Below are 20,885 nucleotides of genomic sequence, written 5' to 3' on the forward strand. Positions count from 1 at the left end.
CTTGTGGCTTGCGTGTCCGCTTTCGCCTATGCTTGTTCTCTTCAGCTCTCCTACTCCTTTTCACCCTCTCTCTGCTGACTCTTTCCTCTTGCTTCCCTTTCTCTCTGCCATTGGGTCTGCATACTCTCTTTTCGATGGCCAAGCAAGCAGGTACGCACACATAGACGTACCGAAGATCGGTAGTGAATTGGTGAATGCACGCATCGGGCTCTCCTTGCCGACGTTCGTTCTTTCTCAGTGCGTGCCTTACGCGGATACCGTAAAGTATATATTACTTGTTTCGTATCATCTACGTGGCGTATTACAGCAAATACTTGGTTTAAAGTTTAAACATTCAAATGAAAAATACAAAAGTGCAAGAAGAAGGAAATAAATAGTGGCGTTCAAAATTACAGAAATCAACGGCAAATGTTTTGCTGTGGTTACTGTTGGCTGCAACCGTACTATCGAAATCACGCGAGTGTGCACAGTTTGATTTTTCGAGTGACGACGTGACCAGTACCAAGAATAACGGAGCAAGTAAATGCGAAATGGATCTCAGATTATTTTGAGAGAATCGCACACAGTCGGTGACAAGAGTGATTTTTTATTCGCATACAAAAACGAATAAGCTGTCGTTTAGACCTCCAAAAATAAGTATATATAATCAAAATAAATTTGAAGATCGACAAATTATAAATACTCATTTCGAAAGACTGGCCAATACGAATCTTGATTTGTGACTGTAATAAGTAGTTATTTGCAAATTTAAAGTTACAGATAGGAACACATTCGAGTTTATTTTTGCAAATCTATAAATCTGTTAAAAATAACTACGGAACAGAGGCGAGTTAACGTTTTTTTTTTTGTAATTGAACAGGCGCGCTTTGAGCTAAGCAAGCCTGTAATATTTTTAGATGGCGTTATGCTCGTTCTCGATCGGTTCACGAATTCCAGGGAGTTGCTGCATCTTAAAGAACGTCGATCGGTTCCAGTTGTTTGAACCGTATACATGAACTTTTACGCTGTAAAATGGCGTAGACGAATACACAAGAAACGTGATCACGAGATATATGCAGTTCTCGTATTTTGCCATGAGCGAAGCAAGCTTTGCGTTTAATTTAAAAACAATTTCGTAAAGAAATGAAACCGTTTGTTATTGTTTGCAACGTTGGATCTTGCGCGATCATCTTCAGTGGAAGCGCAAGAATTTCGATTTCCCGGACACGCTTTTGAAAACCTCATAGAAACGAAGGTATGTATTGTATCAAGTACATTTACGTTTTCGTCGATTAAGTTGAAGTTGCTTAACGTTTTTCTGGAAAATTAACATTGCTTCGATGCTTGATCAAAGTAGCCGGCAAAATTATCTTAAAAATAACAGTTATCGTAAATATTGAGGAGTAGTTGACCTTCAAATGAGTATCGATGTCCATCGTGTGCTGCTCATGTATCACGCATTAAATATATTTGCATTTATGCATCATTTTTGTCGCGTTCGCGAAGAGAAAGGAAAGCAAAAGGAAGTAAACGAGAAACGGATACACGATTTTTGACTATTTATTCGCTCAAACGTTTCTTTCCATTTTACGTTTCATCACGAATGTTCTCAGTAAAGATTAAAAATATTACGTCGAATAACAAATTCAATTGAGAATTAAATTATAACACGTGCATTCATACTAATAGTTGTAGAAAAATCGAAGTTTATCGTTTTCGCGAGAGTGAACGTAAAGTATTTCGAAGAGTTCACGAGCACTTCGAACGAACGTTTAACGGAAGCTCGAGATTTTTATCGCAGAAAATCAACGAGCCCATGCAGTCACGTTGAATGAGAAAAGCGAAGACCGTTCGACTCGGTTAGTTTTTCGGACGTTGATTAGTTTTGAAGCCCTGCAGGAATATTCTCGAGGCGTTGTCCTGGTTTGTGATTCACGAATGAGCTATGTAGAGCCGTAGCCAGCTGAGAAGTGAGAAGGTCCGGTTACTGGTTTACCTGTTACCTGGACAAGTGTGCTGGCAACGGGCTCGTCCTAAAGTATTGACCGTGACAGTCACTCGATTCTAGTTACAACTTTTGGAACCCACAGATTTGCGATAAAAAGTTATGTCTATTTTCTTCGTCTACTTATCATCAAAGTTTCTTATCAAACATTGACGCATTTGTAGCAAGCGAATTGAATTGTTCGAAGCGTATGGTCTCTGCCAAGATATATCGAGGTCGTAAAACCCTTCAGATGCTATAATTTGCGAAAGTCGAGTGTCGAAATAGCAATTCAAGGACTCGTACGTTCGAAGCAGATCGTACGGAAAAAAGTTTTGTAGAGTATCAGTCCGTGCCGTACCGGGAGATCTTAGAGCTAGGAATATCCCCGCACTCTTGACAACTAAACGAGTACAGCGCCTGCAAACTATTACCTATTGGTGCCCGTGAATGCACGCCGTTTACACGTTCGTGCATCGCGCCCTCACAGGCGCAGCTGCCCATCACGGCTCTTTATGTATAATGTATCGAAACAAAACGAAATCTTAAAACAGAACGAAGCATATTATCTTGAGAGTTTCGATTTTATTGTAAATGAGGTGTCGTTTGACGTGGGTTTAATTTACGACCTTGTTATATCATAGTGTAGACTATAGTATATCGAAAATGTGACCGCGAACAGTGATAATGGAGAAAAGATGAGACGTCCGTAGATAAAGCGTTAATCACCGACAAAACGACTTGATTTTCTAGTTGAAATTAATTTTAACTCCGTCCGTATTAATTCAGGTCAAAGTAAACATATGTATAATAAAACGTATACGCACATAATAATCGTACGCAATGGGTATTCGGTTAAAAATGATAACGAGACGTGGTACTATCTACATAAACGGCGTTAATTGGTAAACTTTTCGCTTGGAATTCGTACGCTTGGTACAGGGCTGGGAATATGTAGCGAGCGATTAAAAGGGCAACAATACAGAAACGCTGTTCACAAGTGGCGAAGCAAATGAATCAATTAACGAATGAATCATGTTCCCTACAACTTTGATAATGTACTGACCAAAAAACACGACGTTACGAAACATTGTTTCAATTCAGGGTTCTAGCAAAATTGCATTTGTTTCGTCAGATTCCTGTTATTTTTGCGAGGTGTTCAATTGATTTCATTTTATTTCTCTTATTTTTTGTTCATTGGAGTAAAATTAGAACTATTCGATTCGTGACGAAGGTAATTTCACCGATCACAACGCAATAAGGCGAGAAAGGTTGCACTTGGCTTCAGAGATATAATTCGGTCATAAATTAAAGCACGAAGAGCTTATCGATGTAGACGGGCCGTATCCCCGAGGCTGTTCAGATTACAACTGAAAAATTAATTTTAAGTTTGCATCGTCTAGCTTCGAGCTTTTTATCTCCTCGAAACTTATATTTCGACGCATGAATTATCTTTTGTGTTCGAATGATATTACGACCGCGCTATATTTCATACCCCACTATATCGTCGAATGGTATTTTACGAGTCTTACCGATAATCTTTTATCTACTACACTAATAACAATTTTGATCGTTATCGACACAATACGTGTTAATTAACGATAACTGATATCGTAATGGAATTATTTGGAAATGGAAGGTTATTGATGCACTATACATGCATCGAAAGTTTAATATTCACGACTGTTACTTTAATGAGATTAACATTCTCGATTTTATATTTGCGTAGTCTTCATTACAATCGCATTGTTTTCGCCGAGCGGCAGATCTTCCGGATGTATTCTTTTAAAAATAATTTGCAAATTGTTCTTAGCGCCGTGTCGTTAATAGTTACGAATGATATAACACGCGTTGGCGAAGCTTCAGTTTATTTTCTTCAACGGTTAGCTATTCGCGTCACATTTCTTTGCACGATCCGTCCAAACTAATTGATTTCATTTTAATCAAAAACTGTGCAGGCTATGACAACTATATGGATACTTCGTAATGTTCTACAATATTTTCAAAATAGTGAGTAATTCATTTCGGGACTTAATTACATGGATTATTCACCGACGATTCCATTGATTTATAAAACTAATTCAGAATTTGTCGAGAATAATCCTAATCACGGAGTCAGTTTCGATCGCAATGAACTTCGACGAGCATTTTTCATCCCCGGGTCAAGTGAATGTGGGACAGGTTCAGACGGTTGAAGAGAAAAAGTACTCGTCCCACTTAGTTCGTGGGACGATGTTAGTCAGATTATATCCGTTTCATCTAAACTCGGACGGTTTTCTCTCGTCAGTCGGTAATAAATATTAATTTTTTTCTCTTGTTCCAGGCGTTGATGGTCGCAAAATGACTTCGACCGAAGATGGCGATCTGATCGATCTTGGGAACGATGCTTGCGTACCAAGGGTATCGATTCAAGATTCGTCTTCCGACGAACAGGAGCATCTACTAGACGTGTGTCCACCGAAATTAGAGGAAACGTTGTCATTGACCAGGAAGCAGGAACAAGTGCAGAGCATCAGCGACAACGGTTACGTATTGGTCACTCTGGGCCACGATCAAGTGGTACCTATTCGTAAAAGAATCGACGTGGTTTCATCGGACACGATAAAAAGGGTTCGCGACATTACCAGGAACTTGGAACCAGTTATAAGGAAGACCTGTTCCGATATTAACGAGGAGCATCAGGACACGGTCGACCATGGGAGCGGGTCGACTCGCGAGGACGGTCACCGTTTCTCCGAGAAGCAAGAGGACGAAACGTTCGAAGCGCAGGAAATCAACGATGCGTTCAACTTCCTCACGGAACACGACGACAGCGAGGATCAGATCGAAACGAACCGTGATCGTCCCGACAAGCCTACGGATCCTTATGGATCAACGACGGAGGACGAAGATCTGTTGAATCGCCGTCGCGCTTTCAGCTGGAAAGACATGGACTCCAATAATTCGGCCTTCGAGTTGCCTTCAAGTTTGAACAAATCTTGCGAAAACGTTTCAAAGAAGATAAGATCAATTTCCGTCGATTATGAGTTGGAAGTGGACAACGAGGTTGCCGGTAAACAACGCCATGAAGAACAAGCGAACAAAATAGGAGGAGCTTTTCGACACATGCATCGTAAATCGTGGACGGAAGGCGCAACATTCAATAGTTTGCCACAGGATACGTTTTCTCAATTCGCCAGATCTCCCAGTTTGAGAGAATACAATCGAGGACCATCCGCTTCCTCCAATGGTATTCATAGGTCCAGTTTTAGTTTAAGGTACGATTCTCGGTTATTAATTATTCGTTTTCAATTCCTTCGTTAATTTGTATATGGAAAGATGTCGAAAGAATGGCAGTCGCTGGGAGAAAGAGAACGAGGACGACATGATATATCTACGATAGTTGGCATCAAGGAATTTATTAACGCTGAACTCTGCTGTGAAATGGATGCACGCGATAAAACGCGTTATAACAATTATCAGCGGTGAAATGCTTCGGCAAGCGCGTTATTCCAAATGATATTAGTCTCGAGTACCGATTTTTGAGTAACAGGTTCACGATACTTCTTACGAACAAATAACACAGTTACGAAAGACTCGTAACCAGGTGAGAGCTACTCGACGTTGCTCGCATAACGCGTTTCTAAATGCATCGAGTAATCGTTGTTGTTCCGTGAATTCAGCGCGGTGAAACTGTTTTTTCATTCTACTTTGTATTTTAAAATGCGTTATTCGTTTCTGTCGTTTTCTCGTTCGTCACCGTCGAACCCAGCGGCTCTGGTTGACGTTAACGTCCCGTTTATCGCAGAGGGTAGACAATTTCTCCGATAACGAGAATAAAAACGCGTTTGGCATGGCGTTGGGCACGTAGAAGGGGCGAGCAGAGTCTCGTGTGCTGTATCACCGTCCCACAAGTAGAAACGAAGGTGAAGGGTCAGACGTTTCCGTTCGATAGTCTCGTCACTTTCTAACGTGCAATAAACAATATTCTTTGTCGATATCGTTCGAACAATTAAATGCGAATGATTATGTAAACGTTCTTTAAGCGACGAATCGGTTCGAGTTAGATGGACGGATGTGTATTACGGGTGGAAGCCGAAGGAATCGCGTAGGAAATACTTCGGTGCGTGCGGTTTCGCATCAAATCTCTCACGAGTATGGTGAGCGTGGCTAACCGGAAGTAATGCCACGAGTCGCGCGCGAGAAGCGTGGATGCCAGTCGACTCGGTTTGGAATCGGATCTCCCAAGTGGCGCGTGCAGCCACGCCTGAGAAACAAAGGATTCGTTTAGAACTTTCGCCTCGTGACCCGTGCTTGCCTATTTAGGACACATTATTCCGTTCTTCCCGCTAACGATCGTGGGACGTTCGGATAAGTCGATCCGTGTAAAAGATTTATGCTATGTGCTCTATTTTGCTTAGGAGTACCGTAAAAGAAATCACGAGGTAACGATAGTCCTAAGTCCGCGAAATTTGAAAAGTACAACGAAAAAAAAGATCGAAAAGCAGGATTCGCGTCCTTAGTTGTTACTCTAACGTTATAAGCGGATCGTGAAGGATTAAAACGGGATTGTCTTTTGCAGCTGTTCAACGGGAGAGGATGCGGACACAAATCCAGAGGACGGATGTTCAGAGTGTTCGGAAGTAGACTGGTCGTGGCTGGAGGAAGTAGAGTGTCCGCGGCCTACGGAGTCGTTAGCACCCGTTGCGGTTGACGCGGTTCAAGAGAATCTTGAACGAGGAGGGAGCACATCCCCCACCAGTGAAAATGCGAGGCGCAGGCGCGGCTGCGAACATCGTGCTACCGATGCGGGTTGCAGTGGCGCGATGTCCGTCTCTGGGACGGTGAAGTCCCTCCTGGTGGTCGGTGGTTCTCGATGGTCGACCTCCGATCCTCTGGCCGATTCAAACGACATCGAACAAGATGAAACAACGCGTTGCAACGCGAGTAACGAAGCCATCGATCGCGAAACGCGCGACACCGGTGGTACCCTGGTTAATTCTTGGGTACGCGCCTCGATGAGACGTTTACGCCACCTGAGACTACCGGAAGGAACGGACCGGCAACGGAGCAGCGATTCGAACAATCACCGTAGCGGTACAGTCGCGTCCGCACCGAACTCTTTGCCGGATATCGCTCTGATCGCTCCAGAGATTCTCGCGGCACAGACGAACGGTACTTCCGGCACCCTGCTCAGGCCATCCAGTGCTCCTGTCAGGAACGTTCACGGTTCAAACGCGGTGTCTCCGCGAAGGGGTGGCCGGCAATTTCGAGGAAGTCGATCGCAAGCTACCAGAAGCCGCGAAGTTTCTTCGAGACAAAGCAGTGTCCTGTCGACGACCACCGGTAGCGACACGATCACTTCAGGAACAACGACGTGTTCCAGCTCTTTCGGCGGTGCTTCCACCAGTCCACCTTCCAGCACGGCGACCAGTCCGCAACGCGTCGCTTCTAGACGGTGAGTCCTTGTTCGTCGATCAACTTTCTTACTATTTCCTGCGGAACCGAACGTTCAACTATACTTGTGTCTTTTATTTTTCATGTACGAGTTAACTTGTTTGCGAATTCAAAATTTTCAACACTTGTTGATGGATTTTCAAGAGAAGAATGTTGGCCCAAAGATCGGTTGCGATAGTGTCTTTGGTCCTTTTTTATGCTCGAAACTATTGCCACACTCACCGGAAACGAGAATCGGCCTTAACGAGTTAGTTGTTGGACGTTGCTCGTCCAAGCTTGACGCTACCCGCGCTTTAGATCCTTCTTACGCAAACCGTCGATACAGTTGGTGGGCAAGGTGTTGGGAAATTAATCCAGATAATTGTTAGCACGACAATTTACGACTTTAGCCCGGGTCAAATTCATTCTGTCAATTATAAAATTCATAACGCTACAGTTGTATCTATAATAGAACTGTTTCTTCGTGTCTCAACAATCGTTCAACGACTGTAATGAAACGTATGCATTCGAAGCTTTAGAAAGATGCGTGTCAGGAATAATTGACGAGGGAGTTGCGAAAACTCTTGATCGTTGTTTGTCGAGTGCGTAACGACGAACGCCTAACAATTAAATAGAGTGCACGCCGCCCCCTGCGCGTTGATCAGTTTTCTCTGTGCACGGAATTGAATCATAGAAAATTGGATCGTTTCTTTCTTCATTTCAGTTTTAAAATAGCTTACATCCGCGAGCGAAATTTTATCATCGAAGGATAAAACGATTCGTGTTACGGACAAATTCGATCGACTTTATGAGGGTCGATGATCTTGATCGTCCAGAGATTGTTTCGCCGTCGATGAACCGTGTAACCTGTTGCGTAATCCTGTCTAGCATCGTGGAGCAAGATCTTTCAAAGAAGAAGCCGAAAGAAGTTCCTCGTTTCTGGCGTGAGAAAATTTCACGTTAATCGCGTTAACGTTCATAACGTAACGTAGGCTTTGTACATTATTTCGTTTCTCGGAATTTGTTCGTTGAATCTGTGTTAGTAAAAGATCGATGAGTGGGAAGGTAGAATCTTAGCCGGAATGACACGTTACGGTTAAGAATTTCCTTGTCGACGGTAACATTATGATTCAACGTAACCACTTTCTTTTGTAATTCGACAGTATTAGAGTGTCGTTCTTTATTCGAGTCGGCTTAGTTCACGAAACGGTTTCTTCGTCGATGGCCGGCGCGAGTCATATTCCTCGGTGTCGAAGACTTTGTTTCTTTCATTGTTCGAAATATCTTCAAAATAATGGATAGGAAATAATATTGTTAATCATCGACGGTGCTCAAAGCGTTAATTTCAAAAGCCGTTCGGATCATGCGTACGAGGATCATACTTGCGAATTGTCGGAGGGGTAGCACACTCTTGTATGCAAATAGAGGACGTAACGTATAATTGTCTCGATTGTTGAACAATAAGAGTTGTTTTTGGGTCACCGGTAGTACGGGAATACATGGCTCCAGGTCAACGGTACTACCTGATGTAGCCCTCTTAACGGTATACCGGTATAATAATCGCGGTTGTTTTATTCGAGGTTGTATAATTGACATTCTAAACTGTAAGACCAGTAAGGACTTCGACACTTTATTTCAAAAGATTGTGTAATTGTTGAAAAAACATTCAAAACGTTTGCAATGTTTTAACACTTCATTTATTTAAGTGCTGCTCATATCACCGAGTTTAAAAAAGAAATTAATGATTAATATTCATTGTCAAGATACGCGCGACCATATAATTATTTTGAAAGAATCGTACGGTCAACGCGCACATTAGGCTAGCTAGCGCGTATAGTAGCAACATTTGTCCTTATTGATTATTTTCCAAGCGGAGCCGTTGCCTTTGTTCGAGTCCACCTCGACAAACGGGCACCAGGTTATTCGCAACACTGACGCCAATTGCCACGCGCGTACTACCGATTTTTTTCTTGTAAGAACGAACAGAACCCGACAGGTCGATTAATTTTTCGTTAGAAAAACGGTGAAACGGTACTAGCAATGAAACAGCAACATTCCGTTTGCCTTATTGTCAAATAATAAAGATAAGTATAACGATAACGTCTAGCCTTTTCATAAGATCTGACGTAGAAATCGGAAAGATTCATCGTATTCTTAGACACGTGGTTAACAAGTGTGTAACCGGTTTCTCTTATCCTTGGTCCAAGTCGTTCGTTACGTGAACTTTCCCTGAGAATTTTAACGACTTCTTTTGGTTGCATTTCTCCTGTCTGTAATTTTGAGACGCGAACTTGGTTTCTAAATGGTTGTTCAAAATATGCACCCTCGAACAATTTTTCTTTAGGCCTCGATACATCTTGGTCAAAAGTTGAAATTGTACCCTAATCCTCTGATCGCCTCGTCTCATTTTAATTGCTAGACTTCGTCGTCGATCGAAACGCTCCGAAAATGTTGAAACATATGTACAGTAAGCTCTCTTTACTTTCGAAACGCATCGACCGGCAATTTGGATTATTGACACGATCGTTTGCAATTTGGAACGGTTTCTGTATACCGTGTACATCGTGGTTGTACGGTGACGCACACGCGCGGATAGCATGATAAGCGCATCGAGGCTTGGCAAGTAGTAGGTATGGCTGTACGCGTTTTAACTCCCTCTTTCCCTTTTTTCTCGTTCTCTTTTCTCTTTTCTCTGTTGTCGAGTAGTGATCAGAGTGCGTGGCTCCGGTTTACCTTCCTACGCACCGTCATTGTCTGCGGCACGTTCAATACGACTGCATACGTGTCTTGTATGCACGTACACACGGTGCATACGGAACATTCACCGAATCTTCGGTTACAAATACCGCTCGTAAAATTAGTACCCTTGTAGACAAGTTTGTGCTAATAACGAGGAAAAGGTTTACTTATTCCGACAACGCTGACACAGGTACCTACATGTAGGATATTAACAGCGCATCGCGCGATGAAGAGAAATTACAACGGTTTCCACGAGAGGTGACTTAATCGTCTTTTTCGCGGCCACGAATTACACTAGTCTCAAGGATACGATCACGAGATCCCGTTAAAATTGTACAAGCAGTATCATCGAAACCAGCATAACGAACGTTCGTTTCAACGAATCGAAGCGAGTAAGGATCGTATTAGGTTTTTGCACGCGAAATGACCGACTTAATTCGACGGTTGTAACTTCGTTAAAAATAATATTCGATAATGAAACGTGCTCCAAAAAATCTGTATCCTCCGAAGTCACGCTTCCTTAATACGCGTTAATTATTTAATTATGAATATCATTAATTACGCGGTTATTAGAATCTGATTTGAATAGATGTTTGCGGATTACTGTGCGAGGCGCGCACGCGAGAACTTTCATGAAAGCACGTGGAACGAAACGGCGATGTGGCGTTGCGCCGATAACCGCTCGATCGTCGATATTACGCGCGGTTTTCGGCTCTACTCGTTTTACCAGCGTACATTCGATGATACGCGTACGCGACCACCGATCTGTAAGCGTGTTTCACGCGAATTTTTTTCGCGCTCGAAAACGAGACGAAATCGAGACGAAAGCCACCTCGTGCCTGGTTTATGCGGTATCGCCGTCTCGCCCGCAAATAAACTTCGAATGAAATTTCTCGTATGAATCACGATGGTCCGCGAAGTAAATCTTATTTTTGAAAGCGTCGGTAAACTTTGTTCCTCGAAACAAGACGGGACGGAAAGTTTTCTAAATTTTCTTTTTAAATCGTCGAGTGCACCTAGCAAGATTTATACGCAATAACGTCTCGTGACGGTCGACATGAATGACGTTTGCTTCTGCAGGTGCGGTGTCATCTTTATTTGCGACTAACCGAGTCGCGATTCGGAAAACAATGAATGTACAGGCACGTTTCTTCGCTCCGATTTCAAACGTCTCGCACCGCTTTATGTAGGTCATCGTACCATTTATATGCTGCAGTGAATATTATTCACTGTTGTGTCGAACGCGTCAAATTTCTTCAATGGAAATAGTAACAATCTCTGTTTGCGTGAATTGTATTCAGACGGGACAGCTACCTTTTGCGCGGACTCGTATGGATAAGGTACTAATATCTCCGAATTCCAGCGTGTCCGAATTAGCAAACAAGTTATCGTGAATAATGCTCGAAGTTATTCTAAATTCCTTTGACGTCGCGAACGTTACATAAACAAAATTCTTGATGTGCGATGCACACCGATGTAGACGGTGCACCACGTTCGATCGTTTGCCTCCCTCTTTTTCTGCTATCCTGATACCGTAGGCACAGCTGCACCGACGTATTTAGTCAACGTCGTACTAAATGAGTACGAAATCTTCGGCTTATAACTTGAAGGTTTACGACTGTTCCGAGAGGCACTCGCTAATTAATTACTCTCCGAAATTCCAATTCTTTTATCTCAGGTTGACGTAATATCATAAACAAGTATGAAATGCAAGTCAAGTGTCTGCGAAATAAAGATTACACTGCATAACAAAATCGGGCAATCGCGTAATTTACGTCTTAGTCAGCCGATCAATTCGATTGCGTTGTGTAATCTTTGAAAACAGTATCTTAATTCCAAGATCTCGTTGCGGGAATTCCATGCATTTACTTTGTATTAATATTCTGACAAAATATCGATATTCTTTTCGAACAACCCTATATTTCGCGAACGAACAAGGAACTCGTTAAAATTCCTACGCTCCGCCTATAGAGCGTGTAGGAGTTTAGAGCAGTTAAGGTCAACGTACCCGTCAGTTTTTATCGCGAGAGCGATCAAAAAAATTACTCGAAAATCCGTCCGAATCACTCGGACAATTATTCCAAAGGCATACGAAGGACGGTCGATCGTAATTCTACGAGATCGAAAGAGCGATCGTGCTCGAGCGAGTACACGCCCACGTCACTGTCTATATATTCGTGTTTGTCCCGAAGGTGAATAAAAAAACGTTACTGGAAAATTTTTCCATTATCTTGACTAATGTTCGAAAGAACCGATGACTGTCGATCCCGCCTCTGAATCTAACCGATCCAACGAACGATCGAGCACGCACGCGTGAGCATACACGTGCGCTCTTCTACCAGTTCGTCACGTGATTGTAGCCGGGTACAGTTATACATCGGTTCTCGAGGAGTCCTACGTAAGTATATACGTACAGTTCATCGGCAATGGTGTACCCGGTATAAGCATCGTATAGTCTTCAAGGTCCGTCCACGCTATCGCGACAACTAGTTCCGGAAAGTAGCGATCAGGTGTATGCCTTCTTGCACATCCCCTAGTTTTCCCTTGGTGTTGTTGTTGGTTCCATGGTGGTGTTTCGATAGTTAACATCGAGTTCTTCTTTTCTACGTATGCACGTTTGAAAAACATACATCGTCTTATGTGCAACAGCGATAAAGCTGATTGCGCCGCTTCTTCGGTGACATTTTGCACTGGTCGATACTTAACGCGTCGAAAATTGCCTTGGAATACCGTGTAACGTAACGGCCTGCGAAGTGCCACACAGTCACCGTGCTGGTTCATTTGGAAGACACGCGAATGATCAAGGAATAGTGGATAGCCCCGTTTTATTCGTTTAAATTTCTTTGGAACGATGGACTCGTTTCAGGACAGTGGTCGATACTTGGCGCAACTTATCTCGGAATATCGTGTAACTTAACGGGCTGCAAAGTAGCAGCAAGTGGATTACGTTCTGTTTCGAAGGCGCGTAGAAGACCAAGAACGAAGGCAAAAGCGTGAAACGCGGTTACGATTAACTTTCGTCGCAGCCGAGTGTTATACTAATTGCTTGGAACTTTGTTTCTCCATGAATCTAAGCTCGCGGCAAAGTTGAGAGAGAACGAACAAAGTCGATGGCCGTGTACGAAACGATGCTCATCCAAGGATCGTGCCCCGAGCGTCTTATTAGTCGTTGGTAGATGTTGGTGTGCACAGGTTGCTTTAAACGCACGAGCCTCCGTAGAAGCCACGTGTTTCGATAAAAAGTTGCAGTGTACTCTCCTGTGAAAATTCCATCGCGAGAATTTGCCACGTTTTTCCGAACTTTTCGGAGCTTCTCTTCGGAATTTGCTTTCCTGAAGCTTCTTTCGAAATCGATCCTCTTTTGGTTGAAACGAACGATCGAAAATCGACGAGTTTCGATCGATTACCTCGCGAAAAGGCGACAACGACAACCGCATTGCGGCGCATTTAAAGCATAATATCGACCGATTACGCGATACGAAACGTGTTCGAAGATATTTCACGAATTGGAATCGTTTGTTCGAGGAATTAAATGCCATGGCGCGGAGTTTAGGAGCTTCTACGTACCTCGAAGATACGACGCTAAAACGCGAGGTTCGAGAACGTTTCGAAACGGAAGCATGTTCCAAGCCTGCGGTGTCCTTGTAGTGTTCCAGAAGAAAGAAGAAACGTCGGTGAATAAAATCGAAAAGAAAGGAGTCCGGTACAATCGCGCGAATGCTAAAATAGGCCAAGAGAACAGAGCCGTAAAATTGTTCGTCAAAAGCGATCGCTAAAGCTTGGAAATTGTTCTTCGATTTTCTTTCCTTTTGAAGTTCGTTTCAAAGAAATGTGAGCTGAATTAAGAAGAAAACACCACGGAGCATTTGACTCGGTAATCGTGAAATTGTTCTTCGAAATTGAAAAAGTAATTTCGAAACTCGAACGTCCTTCTCTTTTTTCGTGGAACTCTCTGAACGAGACTGGAATCTCGTCGAATCAGGAGACGATTCGAAATCACTGGAGAAAGAAAGGATAAAAAGTTTGAAGGAAATTGGTTGCTCTATTGTTTGTGCGAGTTTCCCGGAAAGAGAGTAGAATAGCAGGAGCGATCGAAGGAAGAGGAAAATCGATCGACACCGTGGAAACGGACGGTCATTGACATCGTTGCCGTGACATGTGTTCAAGATGAACCACGATCCAGCGATTTGCCGTCAGTATTTCTACTGTAGTCAACGTAGACATCGCATCAGGTATCGATCGATTCTAACGATTCGTTCCGACAACTTCTTGCTTCTTAACGGTGCTCGATGAAGTCCCAAGAATGACGAGACCCTCCGGTGACGCGAATTTCTCCAGAATAATTATTTCGTTAGTCATCGAATAACTATCGATCTCAGTTCCTACGAGATCGTAAGTAATCTCTTACGATTACCTCGAGTCTCTCTGTTTAATTCGATTCGACGAGGAGACTTAACCTTTACCGTATCGAGTCATAAGGAATCGCTGCTCGTCGATGACTCGTTTTCCTTGAGAAATCGAGTCAAGTCCCTGGAGCTCGACTATTCTGTTCTATGATTAAGTCTCCGAAATTGATCATAGATGCTTTATTTGTAGAAAAATCGCGCAATGCTCGCTTTAAGTTGTAATTCGAGCGACGTTAAAAATCATCGTTCAAGGTTGATGGAATTGGTTGAACATTAAGCGATAAGTTACATTTTCTCATTTAATCAGTTTAGAGACATCGATGCGTCGGTGTCGCGCGTTCAAGTCGACCGGTCGACCTGTTTTTTTACACTTTGCTTTGTTATATTTAATACTGTTAACAGTTTGTTCAGCTCAAAGCTTACGCGGACATAAACGAGCATAACTAAAACGCTGTCAAATAGTAGTCCTCTACACTAATGTTTATTGTGCCATGAAAAAGGCTAAAAAGTAAGGCACAACGAATATCCAGCTTTTAATCAAGTTGCGCCGTAAAATGTTTTACTCGTCATCGATGTCCCGTTAAGGAACACGGACTTTAACCTTGTTCGAATTGCCTTGATCGAATTAAATGTACCTTGACTTTTTTCTCAGTGATACGATCACTATGAATTTCCACCGTTCCGAAAAGTCGCGATAAATACGCGATCAAGGTAGGATCCCACGACTGTTTCCACGAGTCTATTGCAATTCGAGTTGTATACTGCGCAGCCGTGTTTTCAGTTCAGCGTCATTGGAATCGCAAAATTTGATCTGGAAAACGGCATTCGTTCCCTAATGATATTAACAGGTTCACCTTCTGAACTGTTCATCTCTTTTTGGAAGAACCGAACATCTGTGATCAAAGACGTAACACTTCCTAGCGTTTCTCGAACGAAAAAGAACGCAGTTTTGTTTTTATTTTTTTAACTAATTCGGTTCACTCAGCAACGAAACGTTCGACGATTATCGTGCCAAATCTACCACTTGCGTGTTTCTAATCGTAACGTTATTAGGAAACACCGCTGGAGGTACTGTGGTCTCCTTGCGAGCGGTCAGTTTGTCGATAAGATATCCTGATCCTGCACCAGGTATTTCGGGAGAAATACTGGCCTCAAAATCAATTCTTCTTTGACGTCAGAAATGACCTCTGTACCTTTTCCTATTTTAGAACCTATATGCGCAAGAAAGAAACGATCTACTCGGTTTAAAACGAAAATAGTTATAAACGAGGCGTTGATAAATCAGTGCAATTGCGACGATGGATACAAAGTTCCTGTGTTTTTCACGGAAAACGAGGCCAAGGTGTACTTTTAGAGAAAATTCGAGAGTTAGATTCCACTTATTAACGCGTTGCTTTGTCCGTTTTTGAAAGTAGAAATACGAACGATTAGTGGAATATTTCGCGTGAAAAAAACGCAGTTGCGAGATCGATATCGAGAGCAAGTGATCGACATTGTTTTCGAATTCTCTTTGGCAACAATAACAAATACATAAGATACAATTACATTCGACCCAGTTTTAAGACAAATCGATACGACCTCCATATGATTATTTTACATGCTCTTATCGGGAATCGATAGTCACGCGGTGTCGCGTTCAACCTCGTATTTGGTCTTTACGAGTACATATTGGATTTTAAGTTTCTTTCTTTCTTTCTTAAGTTTTTTGATCGAAAGTATCGCGACAGAACTGATAGATACTGAGATGTCTTTATCTTTTTCTTTAAAACATCGTAGGATATGCGAAAGGCAAAGAGACGTCGACAGAGACGAGGATAGAGGAGAGGACGAGGACGAGGATGCGAATCCATTGGGAAAATGGCCACATGCTCTTAGTCCAGCCTTGGCGTGCCTCAGTTGCACCCTTGGTCTTTTTAATATAAGTAGATTCTCTATACTTAGTATACAATTTGGAGGTGAGAACGCAAACATTGTCACGTAAGCTCTACAAGTGAAATAGTTGCTAACCGGTTCCTTTCCTTTCAGCAAACTTCATTGTACAGTTTTTAATATTGTCCTTGGTATTGGGCATTCCACTTCTTACGTTGCACGTCTGTCTCGGGCAAAGATTAGCGGCTGGATCCGTGGATATGTGGAGAATTTCGCCACTGTTTCAAGGTGTTGGTATAGCTCTCTTGATTGCGCAAGCCTTTATTGGTATTTACAGTATTGTCGGTGTATCCTGGATGTTCGTGTACTTTAGGTAAATTCATTTCTTTTTCCACGCAATAAATCGTTAGAAACTGTTCGATGAAAATGATAGAATGTTTCTCATGTTTGTACAGAGATTCGTTCATAACGAAACAGGACAAGTACCGATGGGCAGAACCGTTTTCCTTCTACAGAGAAGAGAAGCCTACGCAGAATAACAGTAATTTGCATAAACTGTACGAAACGGTACCGGATTATTTTAGCGGAGTCGTTCTGCAAAGGCATCAGTTAAACGAATCGGATACCGGTGTTGTAACGTTAAAATTTCAAGTGGCGTTTAATTTAGCCGTCGTGTGGATGATCGTGTTTGTATCGTTAAGTAAAGGTACGATCGATGAAACCATAAGTTTCAACCGGATGACGAGTCGGTATAAAACTGAATTATTATTTCAGGGTTGAGATCATACGGTAAAGTAGTATACGTTTTTACGTTAGTACCAGTGTTTGGTACTTTGGTTCTTTGTACAAAACTACTTGGTCTCATTCCTCCGGGTTCTATACATCAACTCTTCCCTGCTACTGTATGGGCCGAGTTCTTCATCAATGGAAAATCGTGGGTTGCGGCCTCCATCGAGGTTTTCCTCACTTGGGGATTACTAGGTGCAGCCGCCATGCAGGTAATTACCAACAAAAACCATAAACCTATATTTCTGTAACGGAGAACTTACCGGTGAATATTGTTTTTCTAGATAGCTGCTCATAATAAGCATAAACATTTACTACAACGGGACACGAGTCTAGTGATAGTACTAACCATCGTAGTTTTACTTCTAGCGGCTTTTCTGGCGAACACTTGTGTACAAATTCTCAAGCATTATGGATATATTTATATACCGAGTTCCTTTGGTAAGTAATAAAGCCGTAGTAGATATAGTTTGCAGGTTTTGGAGCACAGTTTGTAGCTCTCCGGGTATTGACTATAAATATTTCTATTCTAGAAAGAATATCGTCGTACGTGTTTATGAGACCCACGAACCAACCAGCTCCCCCAGGTTACGGTACTACACCGGAGAGATTTATGACTCATGCCTCGTTTATCGTTGGTGAACGCATAACCCGGCCAGGAGCGGATTTTACAGCCGAATCTGGATATCAAGTCTTGAGACTTTCCACCGAATTATTTCCCGCGACTTTGGCGTTACTCGGTACAGAGCAAGTGTCGCCTTTTTGGGCAGTTCTCTTCTATTTTATCCTTATTCTGTTTGGAATAGCTCAACAGGTACACAAATACAAATATACGATAATACAAATCAAATATGCGAAAGGTAGAAAAAATAGTGGAAATGCTATACGATTGAAAGTTCAAAGAAAAATGTAATATTTAATATTATAGCTAGCGATATGGCATTGCGTGATAACTGGTATCATGGCTATCAACGCAAAAATGATGAAGCTGTGGGAAACTACCATTACGTTCTTCAGCTGTGCTTGCGCTTACATCTTGGGTTTACCAATGGCCACAGAGGTAAATACGAAACAATATTTTCATTTTGATCTTGAATGAAAAATCCTATTTAAAAGATTAGTCAAAAACAAGCGACGAGTATCCTTTTTCAGAGAAATACACGTAGATAACGGGCGCGTTCTGTTTGCCTATAGAATTTAAAAACCGGTATCTTCTTATCAGTCAGGCTACACGATGTTCTATTTGTTCAGATAATGGTTATCAGACCAAGTACCTACTTGATTAAACGTTTCATCAGTGTCACCAGAGTCGTTGTGCATCGATTTCGAAAATGAGTAATCGCGTGAATTCTGTGGTGCGTCGAAGCGTGCCTTGTTACTTTTGCAACGAATTTTTAGAGGAGAAATATCTGTTCGATCACGTGAAACACTGTGGATTAGTTTTAGAAGAATGCCCACGGAAATGTGGAGTTTACGTGCCACGAAAGAACATGGATGAACATCGAAGATTATGCTGTACAGATGCTGCCGCAGGAAATAGTCAGGCAAAAGAAATTCAAGATTTTGCGTGGAGAAATAAAATATTCTCTGCATTGATGTTGCTTAGAGCTGTAGTTAACAACGAGGAGAAAGAGCGCAAACATGTCCAGGATAATGTGTCTCAGTGTTTCAAATTGCTACGCGCTCAACAAGCATCTATTGATACGCTGCGATTACAAATTACACGAATGGCAGAAGAATCTCAACAGTACAACGTGACGTTAAATCAGAGATTGAACGAATTGGCGCTAACTCGTGACAATACTGAACAACGAACTAGTTTAAGCTTTCAACATATTTCGGAACAGTTAAAGCTTCTCCACGGAGAATTAACAGACGAACAGAACAAACACGAAGATGTTTTCGGAAACTGGTATTTGGAATTGAAAGATTTGAAAGCTTTTTTGGCTGGAGAGAGCGCGCACATGAGCAAGATGTGGCAGGAACAACAAGAACTGATTCACGATCTTAAATTAGAACTAGAAATGAGATGCAAAAATTCGAAAGAATTAGCGGCACAACAAAAACTTCTCACGGAAAAGATCGATGCTTTGGAAGAGGAAGTGCAGAAACAGTCAACTTTGATATCTAATCAAAAAAGTATCGTTAAAGGACTAAAATTTCAAATGAAGGAAAACTTAAAATATCTCGAAGAACTGATCGACGAAAACTCAAGACTTAAAGTCACAGAACATATTGAATGTCGATGCGAACACGAATATTTTGATCAATATTCGAGCAATGGTCGACTTTTGTGGAGGATCGATCGCTATAAAGAAAAAATGACCGATGCCAAAGAAAACGATTGCGCGCTTTATAGTCCAAAATTTTTAAACAAAGAATATGGATACACCTTGAGATTGGAATTATTCTTAAACGGTATAGGACAATGGAAAGATCGTCACATTATCGGGTGTCTACGCGTAGAGACTGGAAAATGGGATCCATTATTGGACTGGCCTTGCATTCTTAAAGCAACGGTTACGTTGAGAAACCAAGAGAATCCAGCCAATGACGTGAAGAAAATTGTCAAAGCTGTGGGGCAGGATAAAACAAATTCTACAGATATAACCAAAGAATCCGGAATTTATATGTTTATTCCTCACACGACTCTAACTCGATATTCTGGATATGTTAAAGATGACGTGTTATTTTTGGATATTCAAGTAAAGGATATAAAAACGAGTGTATCAACTCCGTCTCTTATTTCATAAGTTAAATGTAGTAATTAAAGCAAATGAGCAGAGCCATCGTCGAAGTAATTAAATATTCGTAATCTGTAACGTTATTGCTAAGCAAACAAGAATAAAATTTGTAATTGATGTCTCACAGAATGTTATTCTTTTATGTTCATAGTTGGGAATACACGTCGTTTATTATCTTGATTATACGATTGGTGGGACCTGGTGGATAATGATTTTGTACCTGGTGCAAGTCGGTGCTGTGTTTGCGGTTCGTGGTCGTCCACACAGCGGTGAAGCCGTAGTTGCTGAACTGTTTCCACCCACCGGTCGATGTCTCAGGCACTGGGCTGGTCCCCTCTTGTCCTTCACGTGGAACGTTGTATTACCCGTTATCCTCATGGTTTGTGTTTGTCGTGAAAATATTTATACAAAATCGTAGCGAACAAAAATATCTAATCGAATAATTGCACATTAACGCAGGTACTTAGTATCACGGTATTCAAGAATGCTGGTTTTCGAGAACTTTATTCCTATCGGCGTACAGTCAGAGAATACTGGGCGATTTGGGCAAGGCAACTTGGAGCTGCCATTCAATTAATACCGATCCTAACGATACCAGCGGTGGCTATTATACAGACGTGCCGATATTTGAACAATGGTCCACCCGATATATTTGATGTAAGGGTCCGAGTGAGTTTTAATAAATTTGAAGTACGAACTAGATTTTAACGATTAACAATAATTTATATTCTTTCTTTTCTAACGCTACTAATACAACTCTAACAACAACTATTTTTCTATCTTGTTTGTGCTAACGTTAGAACAATCAAACGGAAGTTACCGTAAATCACTGCGAGCAGTGTAACGGCGTAAGTTTCCGCTTTTTAACCATTGCACGTGTATAAAATTAATTGCTTTCGCGTAGAGAACATCAAACGTTACATTTATTTGCTTTATTCATTGGACGTAATCTTAATTCAACAG

At 41.9% G+C, this 20,885-nt stretch overlaps 2 protein-coding genes across 5 annotated transcripts in view; both read left to right on the forward strand.

The window, feature by feature from the left end:
* The window catches only part of bdg (sodium-dependent transporter bedraggled), a 22,710-nt gene continuing 1,825 nt past the window's right edge, over positions 1–20,885 (forward strand). The window contains exons 1-14 of one of the 4 annotated variants that reach the window (XM_076535304.1): positions 1–825; positions 897–1,234; positions 4,287–5,220; positions 6,525–7,400; positions 16,300–16,478; positions 16,549–16,765; positions 16,848–17,098; positions 17,167–17,390; positions 17,463–17,619; positions 17,712–17,992; positions 18,107–18,238; positions 20,074–20,301; positions 20,382–20,579; positions 20,723–20,770. In XM_076535304.1, the coding sequence (XP_076391419.1) occupies positions 4,304–5,220; positions 6,525–7,400; positions 16,300–16,478; positions 16,549–16,765; positions 16,848–17,098; positions 17,167–17,390; positions 17,463–17,619; positions 17,712–17,992; positions 18,107–18,238; positions 20,074–20,301; positions 20,382–20,579; positions 20,723–20,770 (3,708 nt within the window). In that variant the 5' untranslated portion in view covers positions 1–825; positions 897–1,234; positions 4,287–4,303. Of the gene's footprint in view, positions 1,235–4,286; positions 5,221–6,524; positions 7,401–16,299; positions 16,479–16,548; positions 16,766–16,847; positions 17,099–17,166; positions 17,391–17,462; positions 17,620–17,711; positions 17,993–18,106; positions 18,239–20,073; positions 20,302–20,381; positions 20,592–20,722; positions 20,771–20,885 lie in introns of all 4 variants that reach the window. The other 3 variants (XM_076535305.1, XM_012296063.2, XM_012296068.2) reach the window with 3 other exon arrangements.
* LOC105663926 (uncharacterized) lies at positions 18,245–20,185 on the forward strand. Its single transcript, XM_012296062.2, has 2 exons — positions 18,245–19,975; positions 20,050–20,185. The coding sequence occupies exon 1, from the start codon at positions 18,510–18,512 to the stop codon at positions 19,929–19,931; it is 1,422 nt and encodes a 473-aa protein (XP_012151452.1). The 5' UTR covers positions 18,245–18,509; the 3' UTR covers positions 19,932–19,975; positions 20,050–20,185.

Source organism: Megachile rotundata, chromosome 9 (assembly GCF_050947335.1).
Source record: "Megachile rotundata isolate GNS110a chromosome 9, iyMegRotu1, whole genome shotgun sequence".
In the NCBI taxonomy this organism is placed as follows: Eukaryota; Metazoa; Arthropoda; class Insecta; order Hymenoptera; family Megachilidae; genus Megachile; species Megachile rotundata.